The 27,635-nt window shown below is 41.1% G+C and overlaps 4 protein-coding genes across 7 annotated transcripts; 1 reads left to right on the forward strand and 3 right to left on the reverse strand.

Moving 5' to 3' along the window:
- Positions 1-326: 326 nt before the first annotated feature.
- On the reverse strand, positions 327-2,137 carry LOC131677727 (ATPase H(+)-transporting accessory protein 2). Of its 3 annotated transcripts, none has more exons than XR_009303419.1 (6): positions 2,018-2,137; positions 1,623-1,846; positions 1,450-1,563; positions 992-1,390; positions 635-925; positions 327-500 (listed from the first exon to the last, which is right to left on the reverse strand). XR_009303419.1 is itself a non-coding variant. In XM_058957737.1 (5 exons), exons 1-5 carry the CDS (start codon positions 2,091-2,093, stop codon positions 746-748), a joined length of 993 nt encoding a protein of 330 aa, XP_058813720.1. In that variant the 5' UTR covers positions 2,094-2,137; the 3' UTR covers positions 327-745. The 3 variants fall into 3 exon arrangements, 1 of the variants encoding a protein (XP_058813720.1); XR_009303420.1 differs by having other exon boundaries at positions 327-567; XM_058957737.1 differs by having other exon boundaries at positions 327-925.
- A 5,475-nt stretch (positions 2,138-7,612) lies between these two features.
- Positions 7,613-14,693, forward strand: LOC131677724 (uncharacterized). Of its 2 annotated transcripts, none has more exons than XM_058957728.1 (3): positions 7,613-7,723; positions 7,783-7,834; positions 7,925-14,693. In XM_058957728.1, the coding sequence occupies exons 2-3, from the start codon at positions 7,825-7,827 to the stop codon at positions 9,175-9,177; spliced, it is 1,263 nt and encodes a 420-aa protein (XP_058813711.1). In that variant the 5' UTR covers positions 7,613-7,723; positions 7,783-7,824; the 3' UTR covers positions 9,178-14,693. The 2 variants fall into 2 exon arrangements, 1 of the variants encoding a protein (XP_058813711.1); XR_009303418.1 differs by having other exon boundaries at positions 7,656-7,834; positions 7,925-14,457; positions 14,515-14,693.
- Positions 14,670-17,759, reverse strand: LOC131677730 (GTP-binding protein SAR1). The gene is made up of 6 exons (XM_058957739.1): positions 17,556-17,759; positions 16,181-16,293; positions 15,995-16,114; positions 15,864-15,929; positions 15,562-15,797; positions 14,670-15,488 (listed from the first exon to the last, which is right to left on the reverse strand). Exons 2-6 carry the CDS (start codon positions 16,221-16,223, stop codon positions 15,372-15,374), a joined length of 582 nt encoding a protein of 193 aa, XP_058813722.1. The 5' UTR covers positions 16,224-16,293; positions 17,556-17,759; the 3' UTR covers positions 14,670-15,371.
- A 4,474-nt stretch (positions 17,760-22,233) lies between these two features.
- LOC131677728 (farnesol dehydrogenase) lies at positions 22,234-26,964 on the reverse strand. The gene is made up of 4 exons (XM_058957738.1): positions 26,586-26,964; positions 26,263-26,525; positions 26,059-26,196; positions 22,234-22,380 (listed from the first exon to the last, which is right to left on the reverse strand). Exons 1-4 carry the CDS (start codon positions 26,881-26,883, stop codon positions 22,336-22,338), a joined length of 744 nt encoding a protein of 247 aa, XP_058813721.1. The 5' UTR covers positions 26,884-26,964; the 3' UTR covers positions 22,234-22,335.
- Positions 26,965-27,635: the final 671 nt, after the last annotated feature.

Raw genomic sequence — 27,635 nt, forward strand, 5'->3', positions numbered from 1 at the left:
AGCCTAGTTTATATAGCAAACTGTTCTTTTACAAAAAAATAGTTAAAATATTGTATTGAATTTTGACAAGCGCTGGAAAAAAACAGACATGAAAGGGTTAAAAACGTTCATATCGTACCGATTCAATTTTACCGATTTTTGCTTTTACAGTAGCAGTACTAACCAGACATCAAATATTTCAAAACTTTCTTCGAAATTTTTGAAAAACAAAGTGAAAAGCTTACATCCCAAATTACTGACATGGAAAAGCTCTCTGATTAGTAATAAACACTCTGAAATTCGCACAAATGACTGTCATCTAGTTCTTCAAAGAAGACCCATGCGTCTCCGGAGTGGAATGTTTCCTTTATTTGATCATCGGAGATAAAACTCAAAAAATAACAACAAAAACGTACATTTCTGTGCAAACTTTTTCAACGGAACAGCATCTGAGTAAATCCTACGCATTCAACTTTCTAAATCCTAACCAGGATGTTGGGGGTATTAGCATTCAGTTCAGTCTGGTGTGCAATGAAAGAAAGAAACGTCACAAAACAACGCGCGTGGCACGAAATACGGAGAACAAAGCTATTGTAATTTTACTACTGTTTCAATCGGTCATAACGTAATTTTGGCGATAATACTTTATACTTACAAATGACAAACATTCTCGCTACGTCCGATAGCAGATGTTCACTTTTTTTTCTACAAGATACAGGATGGTAATGGAGGGTATCTGCATGGAGTAACTTTTTCTTTGGGATATTTAGTTTTCCTTCTTCATTCTCGTCGAAGTCATGCGGTAGATGATAGAATCTCTGCCGGGATCCATGGTAGCAATGGCGATCGAAATTGCTATTAGCGAAAACACCAAAATGACACTGAACCATAGCACGATGTTAAAGATGACTGGATAGTTACTGTTGTACTTTTGAGCGATATTCAGCTGTGGGAAAACATAAAAAAACAAAATTATCATCAAATAAACAGATTAGACATTGCCTAAACATACATCATCTGCCTGCTTGGGCGTTTCAGCCTGTCGCTTGGAGCGAACCAGTGGCGCCTCAGTAGAAGTGATTAGCCCAACAACCACGGCTCCATCGAACGCTTTCTCCGCTGCGGTTCGCAATTCACCCAAAGCATTGACAAGTAGTTTGTTAGCCTCAGTAGCAGCATGAGACGATGGTTCATGAGCAGCTAACACAGCTTCGAACGACACACGGACAATATGAACAGCCGGAATGTTCTCATCGGTGGAAGTAACCAACAGATCGCTTAGCCCATTGATAAACGCAACTTGCCGCATAAAGTCAGAATCGGCTTTGTTCGACTTGGGTTTCAAATAAATCGGTTCCACATCTTCATCATCCGGTTGAACTGTTCCCAGCGGGGTAGCGAAACTGTCCGACTATAACAAAAAGGCTCTTAATAACCTAGAAGATATACATAAAGACAGAAATATCTTACCGATTCCTTCAGATCAATTTCAAAGCTAACACCATGATGGTCAGCTGACTTCTGTACCAATTCGCTAATTGTTTCCGAAGCAGATCCACCATACAGTTCATAAGTGTGGGCGCCCTGCAGATGAACAAAAAATAAATGAATCTTCCAACCTTAGTCACAAGACCATGCCTTACCTCCAGCTTAAGCGACTGGATTCCTTCAGCAACAACTATTACGACACCGTTGGCCATATTGAAGGGGTCCTTCACAATCAACCCATCCCATTCGGTAAAGCGAGCGACGGAGTAACCAAGGGAGGCACCAAAAACGTCCGACAGGGCTTCCACGTCCAACCGACTGTTTCCCCGGAATTCCAATGCTTTCGGTGCCGAGATGATCGACATTTGATCACAGTTGGCTAGAAAAGAATATGGTGTTTTAGAGATTGGTTCATGTACATAATACTCATGACGCATGACTAATTTTAAAGCGTCGGATATCAGCGCGATTTATTTTTTGCTTTTCTATTATACATAGGCAATTACCATCAAGCGTTGGTAAAATTTATATTATCTCAACTAATAGTTACCTGCGACAAACAGCGAAAATAGAAGGAATATCACCCGTGCCATCTTTACAGCCAGAACTTTTGCACCAGTGGTCATATGACGTTTTCGCTTTCCACAACGTTTCCATCGTTTGCTATCGATTTTTGTGGTTCATTTTCCAAACTGCTCCTTTAAGGATTGTCGGAGTTATCTAAACGGAACAGCGGATATTGAAAAATCCGAGCTCGCCTTCGTGCACAGATGGCGTGATGGTGAGTCATTAATGAAAATTTATGTTATCCCAGTAAAGTTCAGCCGGAAATGAGCCGGAATTCCGGCTGGTTCCAGTTAGTATTCCGGCTCCAGTGACACAACCGGTTCTAGTTAGAATCGGTTGTGTCACTGGAGCCGGAACGCTAACTGGAACCAGCCGGAATTCCGGCTCATTTGCGGCTAAACTTAACTGGGATTGTTCTATAGTATATCCCACACTATTGTTTATTGCTTTGAAAGTTGGATTTTTGATGCACTTTGCTATCACACTTTTTTCATGGTTGCCAAATGAAATGATATGAAATCGACAAAAAATTAACTTTTTCGATCAAATATATTACAAACACCGGGATACTGTCAGCCAGCGATGCCACATGTTTTTGTGAAATGTCTGTAGAAGAATAATGAAAATGTCTGTAAAAGTCTGTAGACGGTTGTTTAAACTTTATTTACACTACGTTATTACTTTAAAAGTAGCTTGAAATTTGTAAACTATTGTGAAGGAATCACTCGTATTCGGATAAAATTATTCAAGTGCAATTTTGTTAAATACTATTACTCTTTTAAAAGTCTGTGGATTTCTGATTACGTCTGTAGGAGACCATCAAAAGTCATGCAGCCATGCTAACCTACCAGCTATCAAAAGTAAGAAGAAGTTTGTTTTTGACACTTTTCAATGTAAATAATCTGTCAGGTCAAAGGAGTTGCACTTTTGATCACACTTTTGATTCATTACACTTTCATACTGTGCAGTTCAATTTGGTGGGAACTGTGCAATACTTTTACACGCTCATTCAAAACTACTCAAAATTTGAGTTCGGAGCACTCAATTTCAAAAGAAATAGCAATATGTCAAAAAATGAGTTTTAATTTGAGTAGAACTAACTCATTTCTTGAGTAATCGTAAAATCTTCAAAGTTCTGAGTGAAAAAAATACTCTTAAAAAAGTGTGCGGAATTAGGTGTTGATTTAAATTTTAAAAAAAGCCTGAAGTTAAAGTCGATGATCGTTCATAAAACTAGAAGGTAAGTTTCATTGAGTTTTGCTTGCTTTCAAATCTTACTTCCAGTTGTGATTTTGTAGTTTCGGCAATTTATACAAGATGCCGATCGGCATGAAATAGATGTAGAGAACAACCCTTGGATTAAGTTCCCGAACATCGCAAACACCTGGACAACGGTCTGGAGGATCAGGTAAATGATATTTGAAATGCCAATGAATGTCTGTGTACTTTTATTAAAAATGCGGAATGATTATTTTCTGTATTTCCCTCTTGAGTAAAATGTACTCAAATTTGACATTTTTATCCCAAACTCAAAACTGAGTAAACGAGGAAAACTCAATTTTTGACTATGTGCACTTTTTATGAAATTGAGTGGCTGGCTACTCAAATTTGAGTTGTTATGGATGAGCGTGTATACAGTAAACGGCAAGTTACGGCGGGTACACTGAGAAACAAAAATATACATAGTTAGTTAACATAGTTAACTTTCTATTCCCGTCTCTTTTCTTTCGCTGTGATTTTTATGTATTTTCATGCATTCAATGAGTGGATAGACCGAATTTGTCCAATGCATAAAATTTACAGCAGAAAAAACGAGAGGCAGGAAGAAAAGTATATTATAGATGCATAAATAAAATTCTGTGTGTACGGTACACTGAGAAACAAAAATATGGTATGGTTGGCATACTTTCTATTCCCGTCTCTTTTTTTCTGCTGTGATAAGCATTCAATGAGTGGATAGACAAGAGTATAGGGCCCTATTCTCACAGTCACGTCACCCAGTGAATAGAACAAAATTTCCCTCTAGTCACTAAGTGACGTGACTGTGAAAATAGGGCCAATAATCTACTAGAGGTCGGTCGACAATGACTGGGCAGTGCGTAAGCCTCTTGTACCTGAAGGCATAAAATAGACCCCACTTGCGGTCCTTAGCTTCCTGCCCAATAACTCCTAGCCCTGGCCTCCTCGTGGCGTCGACTGGGATACGAGTAACCTTAGTGAAGATCGGGTAACCAACCCAGGTGGGAACTTTGGTCGTATGCTGGCAGGGAAGGGGGGGGGGGCGGGTTACCCTTCTTCGGAAGGTGTAAACCTGTCCTGGTGCCCAGGTGGGACCTTAAGCAGTCCTGGCACGATGGCCCACCGGCGAGACAGGTGGTTGGCGTAGGCCCTATAAGCCGCCCCTTAAAAAACCCACATAACGAACAATACAGAAGAAAATACGACCCAGAACAATCGGCAACGACCCAGGCGACGAATAAAGGATCACGATTGGAAACTCGGAACATGGAACTGCAGATCGCTCGGCTTCGCAGGATGTGACAGGATAATCTACGACGAGCTACACCCCCGCAACTTCGATATCGTGGCCCTGCAGGAACTTTGCTGGACGGGACAGAAGGTGTGGAAAAGCGGGCATCGAGCGGCTACCTTCTACCAGAGCTGTGGTACAACCAACGAGCTGGGAACCGGCTTCATAGTGCTGGGCAAGATGCGCCAACGTGTGATCGGGTGGCAGCTGATCAACGCAAGGATGTGCAAGTTGAGGATCAAAGGCCGTTTCTTCAACTACAGCATCATCAACGTGCACTGCCCACACGAAGGGAGACCCGACGACGAGAAAGAAGCGTTCTACATGCAGCTGGAGCAGACATATGACGGTTGCCCTCTGCGAGACGTGAAAATTGTCATCGGCGACATGAACGCACAGGTAGGAAGGGAGGCAATTTACAGACTGGTGATCGGGCCTAACAGCCTGCATTCCGTATCAAATGACAACGGCCAACGATGTGTGAACTTCGCAGCCTCCCGTGGAATGGTAATCCGAAGCACCTTCTTCCCTCGCAAAGATATCCACAAAGTCACCTGGAGATCACCGGACCAAGTAACAAAAAATCAAATCGACCACGTTCTAATCGACGGTAGATTCTTCTCGGACATCACAAACGTCCGCACTTATCGCAGTGCGAATATAGATTCGGACCACCATCTGGTTGCAGTATGCTTACGCTCAAAACTTTCGACAGTGCATAGCTCTCGTCGAAGCCGAACGCCGCGGCTAAACATCGAGCGGCTACAAGATGGCAGAGTGGCTCAAGAATACGCGCAGCAGCTGGAAGTGGCACTACCAACGGAAGAGCAGCTAGGCGCAGTTGCCCTTGAAGATGGCTAGAGAGATATCCGATCCGCCATAGGTAGCACCGCAGCCACTGCACTAGGTACGGTGGGCCCGGACCGAAGAAGCGACTGGTACGACGGCGAATGCGAGCAGTTAGTCGAAGAGAAGAATGCAGCATGGGCGAGAATGCTGCAACACCGCACGAGGGCGAACGAGGCGCGATATAAACAGGCACGGAACAGGCAGAACTCGGTTTTCCGGACCAAAAAGCGCCAGCAGGAAGACCGAGATCGCGAAGCGATGGAGCAGCTGTACCGCGCTAAAGACACACGGAAATTCTACGAGAAGTTGAACCGCTCGCGCAGGGGCCACGTACCACAGGCCGACATGTGCAGAGATACAAACGGGAATCTTCTCACGGACCAGTGTGAGGTGATCCAGAGGTGGCGGCAGCACTACGAAGAACACTTGAACGGCGATGCAGCAGACGACGAGGATGGCACGGTAACGCACCTGGGAGCACGCGCGGAAGACATTACACTACCGGCTCCGGATCTCCAAGAAATCCAGGAGGAGATTAGCCGGCTCAAAAATAATAAAGCCGCTGGGGTTGGCCAAATACCAAGCGAGCTACTAAAACACGGTGGCGAGCCACTGGCTAAAGCGCTGCACTGGGTGATTACCAAGATTTGGGAGGAGGAGATTTTACCGGAGGAGTGGATGGAAGGTGTCGTGTGTCCTATCTACAAAAAGGGCGACAAGCTGGATTGCTGTAATTACCGAGCAATCACCCTGCTGAACGCCGCCTACAAGGTACTCTCCCAAATACTATGCCGTCGACTATCGCCAATTGCAAGAGAGTTCGTGGGGCAGTACCAGGCGGGTTTCATGAGCGAACGATCTACCACGGACCAGGTGTTCGCTCTTCGTCAAGTACTGCAGAAATGCCGCGAGTACAATGTGCCCACACATCATTTGTTCATCGACTTCAAAGCCGCATACGACACTATCGATCGAGATCAGCTATGGCAGATTATGCACGAGTACGGATTCCCGGACAAACTGACGCGATTAGTGAAGGCGACGATGGATCGGGTGATGTGCGTAGTACGTGTCTCAGGGACGCTCTCGAGTCCCTTCGAATCACGCAGAGGGTTACGGCAAGGTGATGGTCTCTCGTGTCTGTTATTCAACATCGCGCTGGAAGGTGTAATAAGAAGAGCAGGGATCGACACGAGTGGTACGATTTTCACAAAGTCCGTTCAGCTACTTGGCTTCGCCGATGACGTTGATATTATTGCACGAAACTTTTAGAAGATGGAGGAAGCCTACATCAGACTGAAAAGAGAAGCCAATCGCGTCGGACTTGCCATCAACACGTCGAAGACAAAGTACATGATAGGAAGAGGTTCACGAGAAGAGAATGAGAACCGCCCGCTTCGAGTTTGCATCGGTGGCGACGAAATCGAGGTGGTTGAAGAGTTCGTGTACTTGGGCTCACTGGTGACCGTCGGAGAATCCGTCCATCCGATAATGCGGTTTTCGCAGCATATCTAACTTGCAATAATATTTGACGAAGTAAAATGAGCGCACATATAATTTCGGTGCGCTTGCCGGATAAGTGCAAGAACTGCTTCCATTTATGAAACATGGATAGCCAGACGAGGGAACTTTGAAAAAGATGGCAGAACTTCCGGATGCTCCAAAATAGTTCAGACACGCGGGAACAACACACGGCGATTGAAACTATTCAAGTGACATAAGATTTTTGCAGTTATAGCTTTGATAGATTTCTATTACTTACCTAATGTGGTTTTGCCATTTTGGGTTCCGTTTTGAAGATATTAGAGAAATTTTCTTAAAAACTAAAAAAATCCCTGTATTTTGACGGATGCCAAATTTCCCGTCATCATTTTTACATACGTGCCATCTGTAGGTCAATCACGCTTTGATTCGCCAATTAGTTTGACACATATTGCCCCTGTCAAAGTAATGGGATACAATATTGTAGAGCGAGACCCCATGTTTCAGTCCGTGAATCCATGGAGACAGTAGCGCTTTGCTCCCTCTAGTAGTTATAATCTCTTTTGGATAGACCGAATATGTCCAATCAGAGACTAATATTAGTCTCTGGTCCAATGCTCGACTTTACCTTCCTGCACGATACCACGAGATTGAGTCAAAAGTACTCAATTTTAGGTAGTTTTTCGGTGGCGTGTACTGTTCACTAAAAGAGATTATCAAAATTAAAATCTCTTTTTATGTACCACTTTTGTTTTTATCGTCGACGACTGCACTTGTCATGTTGATAGACGATCCCTTGAATTTAGATTTTTCGTGTTTACCGTAGCTGTAAAAAATCTCGTCGTTATCACTTTTCGATTATTTCTGATTATTATTTTTAATTGTAGTAGTAATACCCCTTATCTACGCCTTTCTTCCACTATAACATTATGGACTCAGGTAAGTACACCAATCTCAAGCAGTGCTCAAAGTTCAACGCTAACTTTCATTTATCTTCGGCAACCATTGATTTTATATTCTGAATTGTAGCTCGTACGCGAGGCGATGGAATGGAAACTGAAGGTCTAGCTGCATCCGGTGCAGTGCAGTCTCAGAAAAAAACATCGAGTACTAGTTTGATCGGTGTCAACGAACTCAAGCTGCCAATCGATTTCGACCTGCAACGTTTGCTACCTCACTCCGGGTCCGATTTGATATATCGCCCAACTGAACTTGTTACGACCGCAAGTGCCTCGCTGACACCAACAATCCCAAGAGGGACTATTTTTGCACTAGTTCCAAAATTGGTGCCGACCCACAGAACGGGCACTAGCTTGAAGGGTAAGGAACCTCGTTTCGTTCCGTTTGAACCATATAAAGGGGCTGTTAATCCGATCATACCGTACAAAAATAACGAAAATCGAATTAAAATCACTGACCGGAATAATCTAGACTTGAACGTGCTGGTTTCGCAAATGTCGACAATTACAAGCAAAGAGCTGAAAGGGGAAGCAATGGCTAATGGAAAATCGGACTGTGACAAGCAGAAATACGAGAAGCAGATTGAAGAACTAAAGAAGGAACGTGATTACTATCAGAGCCAGTTGAAGTTTCAGGCACAGGTAAACTCTGAGCTCAAGAATTTGCTGGTGGCTGCAGTCGGGGAAGATCTTCAGACGAAGGTCAATGTTTTGACCGAAGATAAATTGCACTTGGCAAGAAAATTGCTCAATTCTGCAGAGAATCTGTCGTCTCATACAGAACAAATTGAGTTTCTGGCTAGCCAGAGTGAAGTCTGGCGGAGCAAGTTCCTTGCAAGTAGCTTAATGGTAGAAGAATTAGCTCGCTGGAAGACAAGTCTGCTTCAGAAGAATGCTCTTCTGCTCGCTTCCAACAAGGAACTGTTGGAAGCAACTTCCAAGCTACGCGAAATGCAGATTGATGTGCTAAAAAATTTGAAATTTCTCTCAAACCGAAAAGACATTACCCTCAAATCGTCCAGTGCATTGGATCTGACGGCTGAATGCATCAATATCTCTCAACAGTTAGTTCTTGGTCACGCCGCACTCGGAATGCCAGAACCGTTAGACCTCTCTCAACTAGATCCAATGTGCTCAGCGGAAAAGCTGGCCGTTCAGGCACTGCAACATTCAAACGAGCCTCTGATGAGTACCGATGAGGCTTTTCGGGCAATTGTAGGACAAGCATTTCCATCGATTAATTCGATGAAACAACACATGGAACGGTCGGTTAGTGATTTTGAGCTAGTGGAGACGACTCCGAATATCAGGGAGGACAACTAGGCTTGAGAGCAATAAGCCATCAGGTCTTGTATAAAAAATGAAGTTTCTGTAGCTAGATCTTTGGCAATGTGAAATTAGAACGCTTTTTATACGATCAAATTGCTGCTATCTTAGCAAGTTTTGCTTGTTCGATAAATATGTAAGCAATATCATATTAGACAAATATAAGTTTTAAATCTACCGACCAAATCTGTTTCTATGGAAAACAAACTTCAACATAAGAATCTACCTTCTACTATTTTATTACAGCTTTAACCGCTAGAGTTATGCATATAGCGGCAGCTGTCACGTCGGTAGTTTATACGGCTATTCCAATCGGTTGTTCACGATGATGAGGTCGTCAACACATTTTTGAATTACAGTGAAGACCCATTTTTATCAGCCCCTTGGCGAATTTTAGGCTTGTAAAACAGGGACATTGATAAAATCGGGACATATATTTTTCTGTCTTTTTAGTAAAACGAAGCTCTTAAAATATTCTTCTTTGGTCCTTAGATATAGCCTCGCAACCCTTTCTAATTATTTGCTTTAAGTTCCCCTTAAGGGGATCTTACAGCGCAAAATTTAAAAAAAAAATATTTTTATTTTTGCATTTTTCGGATCTCTAAGATATGAAATATATGCCCAAGAAAGGATTTACTCGGATTCAACTTTGTTTGTCTGCTAGAGTCCATCAAACTACCAACTATCAATTTTCATATGAAGCTGATAAAATCGGATCAAAAAGCTGATAAAATCGGGGGTAGATAAAACCGGGTCTCCACTGTATTCAAGCTCAATTAACGATTGAATTGAAGACTTGACATGCATCCTCCCACTGAGTTCCTGCATTTCCTAAGAACCGATTGGACCTTTATTTTGAAATATTTCCGAAACTCAGGAGTTTCAGATTAGTAATCAACGAAACTTTGATAAGCCATCGATGATCTAGATCTGTACATCTAAGTAATTAGATGTCCATTCCAAACGATTTTGAATCTTTGAGGTATTACGATTGTACCGGTTTATATAGGAAATTACTCTGTGACCAAAGTAACCTCCGAAACCGATAGTCAGATATGGATGAAATGTAAAAATCGTTCAATAATTTGCTGCTACATCAACTTATGAACTCGGCAATCTTTCTTGGGACATCATGAACTGTTACAGGTGGCCAATTGAGTATGCTCATTGGTGATATAGACCTGCAAATTCAAGTAATGCTGCACTCATTTTAATATTTTGTGCATCATTTAGACATCATGGTAGTACCAGTTTATATGGGAATTTACTGTGTGATCGTGCTCTTCAACCCGTAACTCCGGACAGTAAAACATTCAATAGCAGCGTTATAATGTTCTTTGGAAACTAAGTTTGTGCAAATCGGTTAAGTCACCTCAGCAAAAATTGAGTGACATTATTTGATAAACACATACATACACACACAGGGGTGTGGGAGGCAGCATGTAGGAATTCAAGGGTTTAAAGCCCCCCCCCCCCCCCAGTGGCGGATCCAGGGGGAGGGTCTTGGGAGTCCGGACCCCCCCCGAAAATTTTTAAGTTCTTGAGAAATTTTAAAATGGTTTCTATTTTAAATTCATTCCAAGTTCAAAATCATTCAAAACTAGATTCGATTACCAAACCTGATTTTAATTAAATGAGGGTATTTCATATTACGTATTGCACAATGAACATTTCAAAGTTGAAATTTTGGACCCCCTCCGAAATTTTTTTCTGGATCCGCTCCTGCCCCCCCCTCCCCAGACCTACTGCGAGTTGGCGAGTTTTGTTAAGGTATGGTGGGGTTTGAGCAGCATTGGGCTCTGTTAAACTTCTATAAAAAGACATAATTCTGAACGCAGTTCCGATGAAGCGAGTCTGTATCGCTTCTGTTAAGATCCTAATATTTTAGTAATCGAAGATCTTAGTAGTAAAAGCACCCTTGGCCAACCGCAATCCCAAACGGGCACATAAGAATCCATGCCAGTAACATCCTAATAACGGCATACAGGTCACGGCGAACGTCAACGGACAGGGCACTGATCACGAATGCCTCCTTTGGCGGGTCTCCGGGTACGTTCAAAACTCGTCACCAATAGTTGATGGTACTAGGTTTGGATGGACCATTCCCGACTTAACGCCGATCCGGCTCTGAACACTACTCCCCATGAAGGATAGTGTCAACCCTAAGATGGCCTCCCTGCTCTCATAGATAATCATGGGATCACGAGAGGCGACTATGCACAACGAGTGGAGATAACGGCCCGGAAGGGTAGGTAGGGGTAGGTACAGCGCGCAATGCGGATAAACCCGACACTCACGGAGCTGGAGTTAGACGTTAAGAAAATTAGGCGCTCCGGAGAGATGATCCTGGAACTGAAAAAGGATCCGAAGTCAAACAGCTCTGCTTGTAAAGAGCTCACCGAAAAAGCCATGGGCAACGCGATGGAAGCCTTGTGTCCGGAGGCAACCGTCCAACGTAAGTGCCTGTATCCTCGGAAGAAAAGCTAAAAGAAGCTCTGAAAGAACAGTGCAAGCTTGTACAAGTGCAGATGACGATCCGAATGAGGAAGGGACCTTTCGGCACGCAGTCAGCTTCGGTTAGGGTTCCAATCGAACCAGTGAAGAAGGCAATAAACACCGGGAAGATCAAAGTTGGCTGGTCGGTATGTCTACTGGGTGTCTCTCAGCAACCGGAAGCGTGCTTAAGGTGTCAGGAGTTCGGCCACCTGACTAGATACTGCACAGGACCTGTCAAGACCAAATTATGTAGAAGGTGCGGGGAAGAACGCCACAAGGCAAAAGGCTGCTGGATGGCTCCGAGATGTCTGAAGAAGGTAACAACCACGTTGCCAGAGGCCCACTGCGACATAGTACAATACTTGCTGCGGCAATCTGCAGCGGAGCCTTAGCGCGATGTAGCTGTCATCTCGGAGCTATACTGTATCCCGGCCAGCGATGGATATTTGATAACGCAAAATCAGCGGCGATTTGGACGACGGGAAAATATCCATTTCTGGAAGTGGTTTCTCGCGCAGATGAAGGCTATGTAATCGCCTAAATCAATTAAGCGGCATACGCGCTTCCGCGGTGGACGATTTATCAATTCTTAGATATGCTCGATAAGCTGATAATAGAGCTTATCGATCGGAGACTAGAAGCCAGCGATTTTAGGCAGTAGAATGGGGAAGCCGCTTTGCCAACTTAAGGGAGAATAGGCAACTTGAGACCTTTGCAAAGCTCGACGTAGATGTTGCCAGCGATGGTACGATCAGCACCCATCGCTGGGAAGGTCGAGAATTGGAGGAGCAAGGAGTACACCCACAAAGTGATCTGGTACACTACTGAAAGCACTAGACAGTTGGAAGCGCGTGTGACTCAAGCAAATGAGTGGAGGTGGAAAACAACAAAATTTTGATAAGACTCTTCGTTGAAGCTGTGAGGTTTGAGTGCAATAGCCTGTACTTTAGTGCAGATGAAGTGATAACGGCATTAGCAAGAGCGCTCGATGCTACCATACCAAGAGAGGGTAGTTTTTTTGTAAGGTTTTGACGTCTTAAACGCAACGCAAAATACATTAAGAATTTCTATTTTGATGAAAAAAATGCATTTAATTTCGCTGATATTTTAAAATGCATCACAAGTGATCTGCACGTAGGGGTAAACCCAGGTACAGTTGCCGCTCAGCCTTCTAGTGGAACCCGACGACTGCAAACTTACGTGCATGTTGCCACCGAGCTCGGAGGAGAATGCAGAGAGCCCACAATGTCGCTGAAATAGCAGCTCTAAGACCAGCATATAAGGCAGCATGATCCGTGCCTTTAACAAGGAATCAAGCTTAGTAAGAATGCCTGCCTGGATGAGCTTTACCGCTTAAAATCAGTAGGGCGACGCCTATAGAATTGCCATAGCGAAGATAGCAGGACCGGCAGTGCCACCGGATAGGTACCCGGAGAGGATGAAACGAACTGTCACATGACGCAGTTTTTGTCTGGTCATGGCTGTTTCAAGAAATATCTGAACAGATTCGGCCACGCGAGATTGCCGTTCTGCGTCGCATACGGTCATGCAGAGGAGACGTCTGAACATGTGGTCTTCGAATGCCTGCGATTCGAGCATGAGCCAAAAGAAATGAGAACCAGGATGTCAATATGCACAATATTATACAAAGCATGTGTGCGAATGAAGAAAAATGGGACGCGGTAAACAGAACAGTCGTTCCAGATCATGTCGATGTTGCAACGAAGATGGTGAGAGAAGCAACAATTAGCAACGTAGCAGTACAGGACTTCGAGTCGTCGAGGCACCGATGAAGCAAAAGTCACTTCAACCGGAATCGTCGGACCGACCTTTACACTCAACAAGTCAGTCTACTGAAGAGATATAAAGGGGACTGGCAGGAGCGATTTGAGCAGGCCAGATCCAGCGTCGGTGATTTGAATGAGCGGCGGTAGCATTGGATTCGAAAGATCCTCCACATCTAACTCTTCATCGGAGTCTCAAAGATTCACCGTTTGGGACTATTGCGAGTAGTTCGTAGCGAATCGCTGGCTTGAATCATCGGGGCACAAGTTAACCGGACGCAATCCTCCACCCGGAATCGCTGAACAGACTTTAGCATTCTGCCAAACAGCATCGAAGCACGAATAACGTGTCCGTCAACGGTTTCGGGATACATTTTTTCGTCATGGAACGCTCCGCCGAAGTTGGCTAGCTCCACCGACCGATTAGCACCGAATGCGACAAACCAGTATAGGGTTGTCAGAGCAGCAGTGAACTCGAAGCCACCCTCCAACCAGAATTGCTGGGTCGAACACGGCATCCAACTTTTCAACGCAGAGCGGAGCTTGTACAATCGACTGCCCCAGATTCAAGTTCTGCTGGGGAACATCCAAGTGGAGTTCAGGGCTAAATAGTTCAAGTACGCGTATGATCCGAACAGCGTAAAAGATGAAGGGAGTGACGTAAAGCATGAGGAAAGTCGAGATGATGTGAGGATCAAGTGAGGCTTCGAGTTAGCTGCGGAAAACATGTAAGGAAATGAATGAAAGCCCAACGAGCCACAAAGTAACACTTAGATGTAGCTCCGTGGGGAAGAAGGGTAAAAGATGCCCGGAGTAACATACACGATTAATCAAAGCGACAATGGATCAAGTGACGTGCAGCACCCAAGTATCAAGAACACTCTCGAGTCTTAGAAAGGGGTGGTGGCGAACGCTCCACGGATGGCTACGGTGGGCTGGATATAAAAATGGATATCGGCACTTATAAAAGAAGTACACCACGGCTTTGGACTGATTGGTAAGGTAAGTTAGGTCTTAAAAGCTAAAATATTAATCAATGTTGGCGGGTCGATAGATAACCGGAGTCAGTTCGAGCTGGCATATTCCAACCTGGATAAATACCATAACGACTTGTTCGTCTCTCCTGGTAACAGCAACTACACAATGAAGAAGTTTGCGAAAAAAAATTGCCACGTGATGTTTCGGATTATTGACTACAATCGAGCAGGATTTACTGCTACAGTTGTTTTATATCTAAAAATTCTGGAGTTTTATTTTTTTATAGATTGGTAGATGTTTGCATGGTCTGCCTGTTTGTTATTTTTTCAAGAGGGATCACTATTTAAAGTTTCTGTAGATTTCACTAACGCACACGCTCATCTGACCGGTTGCGAGTTTTTCTGTCTTTTTTGTAAGAAGGGTTTGTCTAGCTTCTGGAAGTGATCTAAATGCTCAGTGCTTGCGAACATTTATAAAACTATGTAATGAACTATACGCAAAAAGAATACTTCAAAAACAATAAGTGCAACGAAAAAAATGTAATAGTAAACAGTAGAAGGGATTCCATATTGATAGGGTTTGCTAAATGTAAACTGTCGTCCATCATTTTAAATCAATTACAACGTCCGAGAATGCTATAATCGACATGGCGCTGATTTGAAGGTATGTGGTTGATGTTGAGTAGTCACTGCGATTCAGCATGTTGCTCAATTGGTTTTAACTATGTTTTTTTTTTCTTTATTAAATATCACGCATCCCTAAATACTTCCTAACCCCGTCGCCCGAAAACTCTCCCTCGTTCGTCGTAAACTCTGTGGGTGCAGCATATGCTGCTGTTGTTACTGCACCATACCGCTATTTGCTGATGCTGCTGCTGCTTTTGTTCTATCACTTTCATCTCAGCCTAGCACAAACGTTTCTCGCAATTCATTATTAGTCAATGTACTGAGCGAGCCAACGAAAACCCTCTCCGTAACCCTGTCGTTTTAGCACGGAACACATAAACAACTCAAGAGGACGTCCAGGCAGCTCGTTACGTGCTACCTTACCCTGTTTTGCGATGTAGTACGAAACACAAATATTTATAAATTACTTCTAACAAAACAATGTCAGATGAACTTACCTTTCCAGTAGTCAGCTGGTACAGGGCAAAGTGATTCCTCAGCTCGTCTTCGCTAGCAGCACCTGGTTTATCGATCTTATTGCCCAGAATCAGAACGGGACAGTTGGAGAGAGCCTCGTCGGTCAGTAGTGAGTCCAACTCGTTCTTGCTCTCGGTGAAACGACTGCGGTCCCATGCATCAATCAGAAAAACGATCGCATCCACTGCTGGGAAGTAGTCCTTCCAAACTCGACGGGCTGTGCGAGCAACGATTTTTGATTTAGTTCAGATGAATGAATAATGAAATAATTACACAAACTCACCTTGCGTATGTCCACCCAAATCGAATGTAGTGAATCGCATGTTGCCGATGGACAGTTCCTCAGATGCTGCAAAAGAAATACAAGATTTAAATCACTCGAGGAAACTTCAGACCGTGAACGGCTGGCCTTACTGGGATGTAACGTTGGCACGTGTTGTGCCAGTCTGTCGTCCTTGAGCATGTGCAGTAGTGTCGTCTTTCCGGCATTATCTAAGCCAAGGAACAGTAGCTTGCCTGATTTTTTCCAGAGGCCTATAATCAATGGGAATAGTAGTCAATATTAGCAAAAGTTTTATTCAAGATGTTAAAGATACTCACCCAAATATCCGAGTACACCGGTGAACCAGTCCCAGATAAACATGTTTGCTAACTTCTTTATAAAAACAGGCTGCAGATGAAGATACGGGATGGTGCAGGGATGCGTGTAATATCTAGTAAAAACGAGTTTAATGAATTATTTCTGCTTTTTAAAGGCAGTATTTAGTATATTTTCCAATCATTGAATGGATGTGTGTTCATCTGAACTGTTTTTACTATAGGTTCAACCTAAACAATTAACTTATAAGAACTTACAGGTTATTCATTCAAAAAGGAAAATTCTGTGCGAAAATATTGACAGGTAGCGGCTACCTTTGCATGCTAAAATATTTGCAATTATACCGATTTACAGTTGTATATCAAGTGCACCCGTGATATCCACTCAAAAAGGAACAAAAAGTTCCCATTTTATGAACCAAAAATATCAAAATTTGGCTGAACTTTAAAGTGATTAGCAATCTTGAGAATGACACGTCGGCAAGTTGCTGAAGTAGTATTCAACTATTGGTGACACAGAAAGTAGTTGGTATCTGGAAAGCAACCTATCTAGAGTCGATACCCAATCTACGAGAACATGCATATCAGAGAAAAAACAAACAAACCACACTGTCACCTCAAAGTTACAGCTACTTTGCGAACTCGACAACTATCATTCGTATGCGTTATGAATAGCAATGGTTTAATTATATTACCCTGCGGAACGCCAAATGTCGTTGATCGTAATACTCAAAGTTGGTGAAAACCATTCGTGTGCAATTTTCCAAGTAGCCGCTGTACCGGTTTAATGATAGTTGGTTGTCACACCAAAGGTAAATTGTTTACAAATCATCAATGATAGGAGAAACGAGCTATTTATCATCATCATTGAAATTAATATGAATTGAGCTTTTTTCAAATAAATTCAAGCTCGGTTAGTTTAACCAGACATTGTGCACCACATTATTTTTATCAAACCAATCTGATTGATGAAACGCAAATAAAGCTGCTTCTTCACCAACCAAAACCGCAACTCATCATTTGGACTTGAATCGTAATAATTAGACGGTACGCTTTTGATAAGCACATCGTCCGTACACAAAGAGGAAGAGATGGTCGCTCAGCACACACACATATATGACGCTGGTCGAGTCCTTGGGCGTGATTGATTCATAATCGTCCGAGCATCGAAACTAATTTATGCACTCAAGTAATCGTATTAATGAAAAATACTACGAAATTCCGAACCACCACGTAACATCCAGAAATCCGAGCCAACACCATTACCATCTACAGACTTGACTGGACGGGATCAAACTGTGCACCCTCTTCGTACCATATTATTCCACACATCACACGTCGATTTCGTCCGTTTCTCAGGCAGCAAATCATCACTTACCTAGCGAAAACCGTAACCTACAGCTGCTGGGTCCAGCCGGAAGTGAAATACTGTCGCTGGAACGCTAGATAAACACGAAACTTTGCGGAAATACTTTGCACCCCAGGAAAAACTCCTCTTGCGACGATGTAGACGGACACTTTTCTTCGCTCTCTTCAAGTGCTGCTGGTTGGTCGTCGTCGTCAGTTTTCTCGCATTCGCTCCCTTACTCGGGTAAATTTGACGTTTTTGGGAGAGGATTCTGGTACACGCGCGTGAGAAAGTTTGACGTGGAAGCCACACAGAAAGTGGCGCCGTCTTCGGTGGGTTGATTAAACTAAATGAGGCAAGGGGTATGTCGTTTTGATGAGATATTTTTGAAATGTCTGTCTTTTGGAGATAACATGATTAAGGAGAACGAACAATGGCGCGAAAATCGAAAATGAAAAGACAGTGATTTTCCATCCCGTGTGTTGGATCTTCATGAAAATCAATCACCTTATGTAGAAGATTGTTACACACTAAGCCAGCTAAAAGTTGTTTAGTTATTTATTTCGACGATTTGCACGGTAAAGTGATGTTTTTACGAAGCTGTCAGCAAATTGTTTAAAAAAATGTGGTAAGTTTTCATTTTTAGCGATTTTCATTGATTTTTGGAATAATTTGCTGAAACCCAAAATATTTTTCACTAAATTTATCAGCACTTCTTTTTTCGGTACATAAACATTATCCAGTAAAATACTGACTGATTGTTCGGCAAAATTATACCAACATTACCGAACCTCGTCAAAAACTTACAAAATAGGTGCATCAAATCATCTGTCAAGTTTTCATTTTCAGAGGAAACTGCTGACTGACCAGTATTGTTTGACGTTTTGATAGAACGGATTGCGGGAATTTCGGTAGCTGAATTGTTTTACTGAATTGATTACCGAACGGTTTACTGTTCAAAACCCCAGTGAAATTTTTCTGTACCCAGTAATTCATTGATTCACACAGAAAAAAATAAGAGTTTTTCACTCTTAGCAAAAAACAACCAACGCATACTCTTAGTTTAAAATAAAACTTTTGTTTTGAGTACTATTCTTCATTTGGTTAAAAGGAAAACTTTTACTTTGATTATTATTCTTGATTAATTTAAAAGTTTTACTTTCAACCTAATAGTTGGCGTTGGTTGTTTTTTGCTAAGAGCGGAACACTCTTACTTTTACCAATATTTTTTTTTCTGTGTGTTGCATTGTAAATGTTACAATAGAGTTTTAATGCAACATTAGTGCAAATGTATAGCCAATATTGAGCAATGGTTTAATGCTTGTGTTTACTTGGTTTGGAGTTTGTTTTCCTCCAGCTGTTATATGTAAAACTGTCAGTCAATTTAAAAGTATTTACAACGGTATTAAAACCCTCTGTGTCTTTGTAAAACTTATTCCAGAGACGTACAATACCGGTTGTTAATCTTCCATTACGGAAATGATCCTACCGAAAAACTATTTTCCATTTGTTTTCCCCTACCTATACCACAGACTAACAGACATGACACTTGAAAACAATGCTTCGCCCGCTTTAACGGTCATTTTAAATATATTTGTAGTCGAGACTGTGGCCACATTTGAAATTATGGCGCCACTGACATATGAACAATCATTTTGGGGATAGACCACTAGTGGAAAATTGTTCCCAAACGTGAGGGGTAACCCATCAGCAAATGAGTGTTTGGGACTGTGAATAAAAGGTGGAGCTAGTGTTCTGGGAAAAATGCCGGATCGATGTTTATTGTGGGAATTCCCTCATAGTGTTATGTCTGTTAGTCTGTGCCTATGGTACGACAGATGGAGTAAAACAAATTATTGATCACACTAATGCAGTTGCAAATTGGAAAGTGATCAAGAGATTTTATAATGGCCGACACAATTATTCCTCTAGTTTGAATAAGTTGGTAAGGCGGCGTTGGAGGCTCAGAATGTTTGGCATGGCTTAAATTGGCAACAGGTTGGTGAGACCAATTTTTACTAGTTCGCACTTTATCTTGGTTTCCTGACTCAACAACAAAATAAGTCCAGCGATTTAACTGTCCACCCGACGATTAGGATGTGAGTTGAAGATATTCTTTCCGAGGTCATTCTCAATTGATCTCAATTAAAAATATGATGTACTCTTGTGATTTCATTAATTAAATTTTCTGGTGGAAAAAGAAATGAACAACATATAGATGATTGAAAACATTGATTGACCTAAACCACTGAGAAAGAGAACTGATGTCTAAGCAAAGTTTCAGTGTGTGTAAGAAATAGAAAGTAGATCCAGTATTATACGTTTCATTGGAAAAGAGCCATTCAATCATTTTGATGCGACGAATTGAATAGGCGCATTTGATAATAAATGCTCAAAAACGTCGAAAAATATGTATTTCTCAAGTTGAATGTGTGTTAATTATTTACTTTAACTGAATTTGTCAATAAAACTGACCGAAAATTGTGCTTTTAAAGTTTCAGGTTTTCGTAAGTTTTATTTACAGTAAGTTTTTTACACAAAAATGCACCACATTTTATTAAAGTGTCATTCATCCCATAAGAAATACATAGCGACGAAGCGTGCGCCGAATAGCGCTACGAATCTTGCTGCGACGAAAAATAATCGTCGCGTCAAAAGGGATTATAACTACTAGAGGTCGCATGTCGCTGTTAACACTAAAAATTTATCATCTCGCTCTTACATATGCTAGGCCCATTAGTTTGACACATATTGCCCCGGGTATACACCTGTCAAAATAATGGGATACAATATGCTAGGGCGAGACCCCATGTTTCAGTCCGTGAATGCATGGAGACAGTAGCGCTTTGCTCCCTCTAGTAGGTATAATCTCTTTTGTCGCGTCTCCTTTGGAAAAGTACGGAAACTGAACCGGAGCTCTAGTTGGAGCCAGTTAACTAATGCCTGTCCAGCTTTTTACGTGTCATAATGGCGGTCTAAATTGTTCAGTTCGTAATACATTTAATTGCCCTTTTTTAACAATAATCGTTTACGCCAGCTTGACAGCAACGCCCAGTTGAAGATGTCGGGCGTTCATTGAATAAACATCCAACGCATTGGACTAACGTAGGATGACTTAATCTCACTGGGCGGTTGACGTAAACGATTATTATCAAAAAAGGGCCATTAAACGTATTACTAACTGAACAATTTAGACCGCCATTATGACACGTAAAAAGCTGGATTCATTTTATGGTTTGACTTACTCGGGAAAGTTGCTACTAGCAGGCGCTGTAATCGACTAGTAGATTTTCAGCAATAACCATACGAATCTTGTGTACAAACTTGCGCGCGATGATGATTCATGCGTGCGAACTTGACGTCAAAATCGGTACACCATGCGAACAGTACACCTGAGCAACTGAAAACGGAACTTCAATTAATGTTTACGGACCACGCGAGCAAACATGGACACAATGATTATCAATGTATGCGAATTTGCGTGCGACGGTAATTTGTAACGTGTTTAAATTTGAATGTTTACATTAAGGTTGCACAGAGAATGCGCAAAATTTGCAAACGAAAAAAGCAGTTTTTTCCACACCGTATGTCAGATCTTCATAAAAATCAATCAGCGTATGTAGAATGTTGTTACAGTACTGCTGATTGATTTTTATGAAGATCTGTCATATGGTGTGGAAAAAAACTGCTTTTTTCGTTTGCGAATTTTGCGCATTCTCTGTGCAACCTTAAAGAGAGTAGAATAACAAAGAGGCGCCGTGTTTCGTTTGGGATTCAAATTTAACTGTCAATGTCATTCCAAACGAACAAGAGAGTTGTCAATCGTAAATTTTTAGCATTATGTGGCATTGTGTTTTAGGAAGTATTGTTATACAATCCATTAAAATTACTAAATGTTTTAAAGATAAAAGCTACATCCTCAAACCAAATTTGTTACAGTACCATCGTGTTTAGAAACGGTAACGAGAAAATGGCATGGTTTGATGGGAGAACGAAATTCAGCATGAGGGTTACGAATATCAAATGATGCAAACATTTAAAATGAAAGTCGTTCCGTTATTGTTCTGAATCAGCAAAACAAAGCAAAGTCTGTTTGTTTTCTACAAAATTTCAAGACAGGAACACACGTACAAGACTTCAACTACGCCTCTCTTTGTTGTGAATCCGTTTGCAATAAAAAAATCGCAATTGTTCTTGTTCTAATGTGGTTTAGCTGCTGCGAAATTCCATTCCAGATAAAACCATGTTTTAGCTGGTCAGAAACTCAGATTCCAGAAGTCGCGGTAGATTATTTATTTTGGCTAAAAGAAACAAACAGAATAACAACAAACAAGTTTTTTGAGGCAGTATTGCTTGTAAATCGTAGCTTGGTTGCTAGTTGAATTGTTTTCACTGAATTAAGATGGCGTCTCTTTGTTATTCTAGTCTCTTTAGTTTACCGGAACAATGTGTTCTATTATATATTGAGTTCTTTGCGACCAGTCTCACGAACACTAATGAAGTTTCCTGGTTGAAAACAATCCCATTTACTTTTGCCGTCTTTGTTTATTATTTTCCACCAGCTTGTGATGTAGTATTTGTTTCATGTGGCGTGTACGTACATGAGCCGTAGAAAAGTCTATGTGCTTGTATGTCAGTTACCAGGGCTATAAAGTGCAACAAGGCCAAATATTCGGATAGCCGAAGAGAATTAAAAAATATCAAAACGTCATATTAATCGTTTATTATATCGGTTTCATATAAGTTTGTATATTATATTGTTCAAATGTCATTCGATCGAAATATATGTGAAAAGTGCGAAGATTGATTGTTACATCATAGGAACCATTGCCGGCATGATTGTCAATTCCTCAATCTGGTGGAAAGAGAAGATGTACTCTTTAGAATGTTTTCGACGGGAATGTCTCTCGAAACATTAGACTGAATGCCTATTTTTACATTTCTTGTATAATTCATAATTTATATCTAAATCCCTAGTATTTCTAAAATCATTCCAATTACGGTAACTGTTAGTTCCATAGTTCTAAATGGGAGTGCCATGTCGTCTTCTGCATTTCAGAGATTCGCCATTTCATGGTTTGCGGACGACAATCAATCTCGCCATTCCTGGTAGAAACCTGAGAGAAGTGGCAGGCTGACACACCACTCAGTGTGTTTTGATTTATTTTCACTTGCTTATTAACCCTAGAACGTTGCACTGGGGTAAAAATGTACCCCATGCCATCTTTGGAGCCGTGTGAAGACGAGTAAGAGTAGGAAAAGGTGGTAGAGCCAGTTTGCTTTTGGCCTTCGTGTAAGCAGGAGTCAAAGTTGGAGTGTACCCTAGTGTAAGGTTGCCGTTAGTGTTTTGTTCTGTCAGTGGACATGTGACTCGTGACAATACTGTTTAAATACTGTTTTTTTACTAGTTAAGTAACAATTAGTATTATGTAAATGTTTTTAATGATTTATTCAATTAATTCAATTTTGAAGTAGAAAAGAGGTCCGTTCGAGGGGAACGACACTCCGTGATTTGTTGATGGAATAAACTTATAATTTAAAATTCTGATTGGATTTATAAAAATTGGTATAGGTTAGATCAAAATGGATTCGAATTTACTACATTAATTGATAATGGTTTGGAATGGCCGAGGATAGTTTCAAATGTGTCATAAAAAATAAATTGAATTGCTCGAAATCCACGTTTTGACAGTTTCAATGCTCGATAAAATCAAAACAAACATTGCCAGCAGCATAACTGCAGGAACAAATCAAAATAGAAACATAAATTTTGTTGCCAGAATTATTGAAAGTTTCGAAAATAGAGCATGCAAAGTTGCCAGGTACATCAAATTAATCGTAATTCGAGCAAAATTGGATTGAGATTGGATAAATTTGTTGAATTTTTTTTCAAATATTTTAGCAATACTCGATGTGATAGAAATTTTTTTAAATTTTCTAAAATTGCCGAAAAAATGAAAATTCATGCAAAATCGAACGGAATATAACAATTATTCTGAAGTGACGTTCCCCTCGGGTCCGTTCTCATTTACGCTGAATTTAACTTTTTTATTTTCTATTTTTTATAGTTTTAAAGATAATCGCTTGCAAGTATGATTTGCGCACAGTAACTACAGTCGTGATTCGCTGGTTGGGCCACATCTCTGTCCAACTAACGAATTTGATTCGTTAGTTGGACCGACTGACAGATGTCAAAAACTCTCCAAAGGAGACGTTAGTAGTGTAATTGCATCTAGTCACATCTCTAATCATTATCAGATTGATTGTCAAAGTAAATTTGACATAAGATTTTGACATTCGGATGCTTTTTAGTTGGAAAATGGTCCAACTAGCGGAGGTCCAACTAAAAAGCGGTCCGGTTAAAAAATGTCCAACCAGCGAATCACGACTGTATACTGTAAGAGTAACGTTGCGTGTTACCAATGTATTACTAGTCAGAAATATTTTTTCTATTTCAATTTCCGCCCCATTTCGTTGTTTTCCAATACTCGATCTTTCGATTTTCACTCTTCCAAATAATTGCACTTTTTCAAGAGTATCAAAATTCCATTTCATTCCGTTGTTAGGCCATTCATTCAACTTTTGGAATCATTTGATTTTTTTTCAAATCGGTTGAAATTCGCAGTTTTAGTAATTTTTGTGAAAAAAGTCAATACCGCGATTTTCTCGCTTCTTTTTTTGTTCAAATCAATTTATGTACCATTGATTCAAAAACATCCCTGCTTTCATATACATAGTTTTTTCGCAATTAAAAAACAAAGAAAATGATTTTTTACTCATTCCATTGCGTTTTTACCTGCGATTGCGATCAAACGCGTGGGGTACGTTTGTACCCCAGTGCAACGCTCTAGGGTAGAAAAAGTAAGTGTAACGTTCTAGGGTTAATGGCGCTGAGCCTGAGTCAGGTTTTAACGCCAACCGCTGTCAGTTCATGCATTTTGACAGCATTTTGACTCAGTTTCGTTCAAGCGAAAACGACATACGATTTCTGACAGCTTATTTACAACCACAGATGCAAAGTTAAACCACAGATATCTGTGATCAAAGCAAGGGAGTTTTATATGTCTTCCTTACGAAATACCTCAACCGGGTTTTGCAGTGCAATATATTTTGTTTTCCTCACGAAATTATTCGGGACCATTTAAATTTTACGGGAATAGAATGGCTTATTATAAGTATTACAACCTGATTAGAATAAGGTTTCTAAATTTTTGTCATGTTCAGTGGCATTGTGTAAAATTCCATCGTACGCTCATGTAAGCTCGGAGAAAACATGAACTGTTAGTAGGGCTGCATGTAGTACCGCAGGACAAATCGCGAAATGGTTTCTGTTATATGGCATCCGGTTCTCCGGTACACTGTAGTACACATGATGTGCTTGCAGAATTTCAAGCCAGATGATTTTGAGTGTGGATATCGAGATGTATCACTAGGTAATGCAGGTGTGCAAGGTGCAGGATGAAGCCACATCTGCCTTACGTCAGTTTATCTTTACAAAACTGAACAATAAAAAATTGAAGTTTACTTTTAAAAAAATCTACTGCATATTTTTCTGTTATAACGTAACCTCGTAGGCGTCAGACTAACTCTTTCAGTTACAGAGTCGGAATCTTCCACAAAATGGGTGAACAATTTATTACAAACAACATTGTTTGTAGAGAACAACAAAGCATGATATCCTTTTTATTTTGATTATATAGTTTCTTTGCCTTTGGGTTAGAAAAATCTCTTACGTAAAATCTTCAATCCAGTGTGCGAAGCTCGATCGAACCCAGATGAGCTGGGTACAAGACAATCGATTTACCAACTATGTAATGTCCGCTTCGTCAAAGCGTGATACTGTATAAATATCGAGATATACAAAATTTCTTGGAATGAGTTTCATCAATACATTTTTTCCTTCAGCCAAAATGTTTATGTTATTGTTACAAAAGTGTTTACATTAGAGACATTGGGTTTGAGCGGGTCTTTCGAAAATCAAAATATCCAAGCTACGAAAAGCTTTACTATCTGCTAAGACGTTATTTATATAGCTTTTCAACCAACTCTATCGAACCTGTAACTGAATTAGTTGGAAGCGCAACACTCTTAGAAAAATTAATCGCATGATTTTATTTTATTCAAAAGATAGATAGATAGATACCATTTTTTTAAACTTTTTTTTTTGGAATTCAATACCGTCGGTGTATACGTGCCCATTACTGGACGCCAGACAGATGACTTCAACTCCACCATCTGGACTTTAGAAATGGGCACTTCAACTGATGGATAAGAACCAACGACTTTACTTTCCCAGGAAAGTGTGACCTGGGATTCTTCACCTCAGAAAATCTCAAGTACTTCGACTAAGATTGAACCCAGAACCATTGGGGTGAGAAGCAATCACTCAATCACTGACGCCGTCACTTGGTAACTATTCTCATAGGCCTAAATGTAAGTTTGGAGTTTGAAAAAAATCTTACCGTTGCGGGAATGATACTAGAAATATTACGGAGCCTATTTTTATTGAGGTTACATTTCTGTATTTACTTACATGCACATCTAACGGTGTTCTCAAGCAATGCAAAATATTTGCCGTAACGTCGCAAGCTTCCAATTTCGGCAAACGTAGGGCCAAAGCAGAATCGAACACCTTTATCAGATCGGTTTGCACCATACCGGGGTGAATACTCTACGCAAATTAGGAAAGTATTCATCAATATAGATACGTAAATATCTAGTGCTAGGGAAACCTTACGGTAAGTCGAATTGGTAGTTTGAAGTACATTAGCTCCTTTCGAACTACTTCCGCCAATCCACTTAGGGCAAATTTCGAAGCAGGGTACGTTCCAAACATGGGTACTGAAACGTCAGGAATTCGCTTCCCCAGAAGACTATTCATAATGAAGATGTGCCCAGGAACGGCTCGTTCCTTCATATCCTTAACAGCTTCCCGGATACAGATGCAAGTCGCTACAACATTCACGTTGAAAGTATCACGGAAGTCTGACGAGTCACTTTCTGAAAAAAAATTTGGTGTAAATTTTTCACTTCGAAGAACCGGAAGATCCCTTCACTTACGCGTCACAAAATTACATCGGAATACACCAGCGTTGCAAATCAGCACATCAACTCCACCGAGTACCTTTCGAATCCAACCGAACGTTTCCAATAGTTCCGACTCATTTGCAACGTCACACTTTCTCGCGTAAATCTTACCACTTCCGGTTACCTTGCCCGCTAACTCTTCAATCAATTCCACGCGCCTAGCCAATCCGACGACTACCATACCAGCGTTAGCCAAAGCTTGGGCAATATCGCTTCCGATCCCTGAACTAGCTCCCGTAACCAGTGCCACTTTGCCGGTCCACTTGTCCATGGTTGCGGTCGATCTTGTCTGATTAGTGGGAGCGATGTTTGCGAGTTCGATGCTAATTCCAAACTGAATCAAACGATGCTGGATTCAAATGGGTATATTTAAATTAGCAGCGGCTACACCCTACGCAGTGGGGTTCACGAACCAGTACCCGCAACTGCAGCCGGCTATCGTGTTTCATTCAAGTTGAGATTGATTGCGATGCAGCAACCGTCACACTATTGGTGCATCTCATGTATCTTCGTGTATAGCAAAATGAAGTTGACCTTCATTGGATATTTGTTTTCATCATTTTTGTGTTTGATAAGTTCAGGTTCTAATCTAGACCGAGATGTAGATCTCCGTCTAGATTTGTGGGATAAGATGCCAAATTAATAAAGACTATTAATTCTTCAAAAGGGCTAACGAGATATTTGTAAACATCTTTATTCTTCTGCAGAGTGGAATTTCATGAAAAATACACGTCAATCCACATTTTTACATTTTGTACAAGCAATTTTAAATTTTTCGGCGCTGTTATTCTATCAATATAAGACAAACCAACAAAATGACAGTTTGTTCATAAATATTACTCCCTTTGAAAAGTTAATATGGTATTATGGTTAAGTTTCGGGACCTGCCAGTAAAATCACAGACAAACAGACGTAATAGCTTGAAGAAGGTTCTAAAAAAATCATCGCCAACGGTATACTAGCGACATCTGCTGAACACATTGCACAAAATGTGATTCTGGCAATCATGGCAAATACATCTTT

Source organism: Topomyia yanbarensis, chromosome 1, assembly GCF_030247195.1.
Source record: "Topomyia yanbarensis strain Yona2022 chromosome 1, ASM3024719v1, whole genome shotgun sequence".
In the NCBI taxonomy this organism is placed as follows: Eukaryota; Metazoa; Arthropoda; class Insecta; order Diptera; family Culicidae; genus Topomyia; species Topomyia yanbarensis.

What these genes read in the sequence shown, in the direction of transcription:
- LOC131677730 (XM_058957739.1), bottom strand. Translation starts at nt 16,223, where the DNA reads ATGTTTATCTGGGACTGGTTCACCGGTGTACTCGGATATTTGG. An exon ending in CGTGCCAACGTTACATCCCA is followed by an intron (nt 15,930 to 15,994) that starts GTAAGGCCAGCC and finishes TTTCTTTTGCAG; the next exon opens with CATCTGAGGAACTGTCCATC. An exon ending in ACCAGCTGACTACTGGAAAG is followed by an intron (nt 15,489 to 15,561) that starts GTAAGTTCATCT and finishes ATCGCAAAACAG; the next exon opens with GGTAAGGTAGCACGTAACGA.
- LOC131677727 (XM_058957737.1), bottom strand. Translation starts at nt 2,093, where the DNA reads ATGACCACTGGTGCAAAAGTTCTGGCTGTAAAGATGGCACGGGTGATA. An exon ending in ATTTTCGCTGTTTGTCGCAG is followed by an intron (nt 1,847 to 2,017) that starts GTAACTATTAGT and finishes ATTCTTTTCTAG; the next exon opens with CCAACTGTGATCAAATGTCG. An exon ending in TCCAGTCGCTTAAGCTGGAG is followed by an intron (nt 1,564 to 1,622) that starts GTAAGGCATGGT and finishes GTTCATCTGCAG; the next exon opens with GGCGCCCACACTTATGAACT.
- LOC131677728 (XM_058957738.1), bottom strand. Translation starts at nt 26,883, where the DNA reads ATGGACAAGTGGACCGGCAAAGTGGCACTGGTTACGGGAGCTAGTTCA. An exon ending in CCGATGTAATTTTGTGACGC is followed by an intron (nt 26,526 to 26,585) that starts GTAAGTGAAGGG and finishes ATTTTTTTTCAG; the next exon opens with AAAGTGACTCGTCAGACTTC. An exon ending in GAACACCGTTAGATGTGCAT is followed by an intron (nt 22,381 to 26,058) that starts GTAAGTAAATAC and finishes TCTTTCCACCAG; the next exon opens with ATTGAGGAATTGACAATCAT.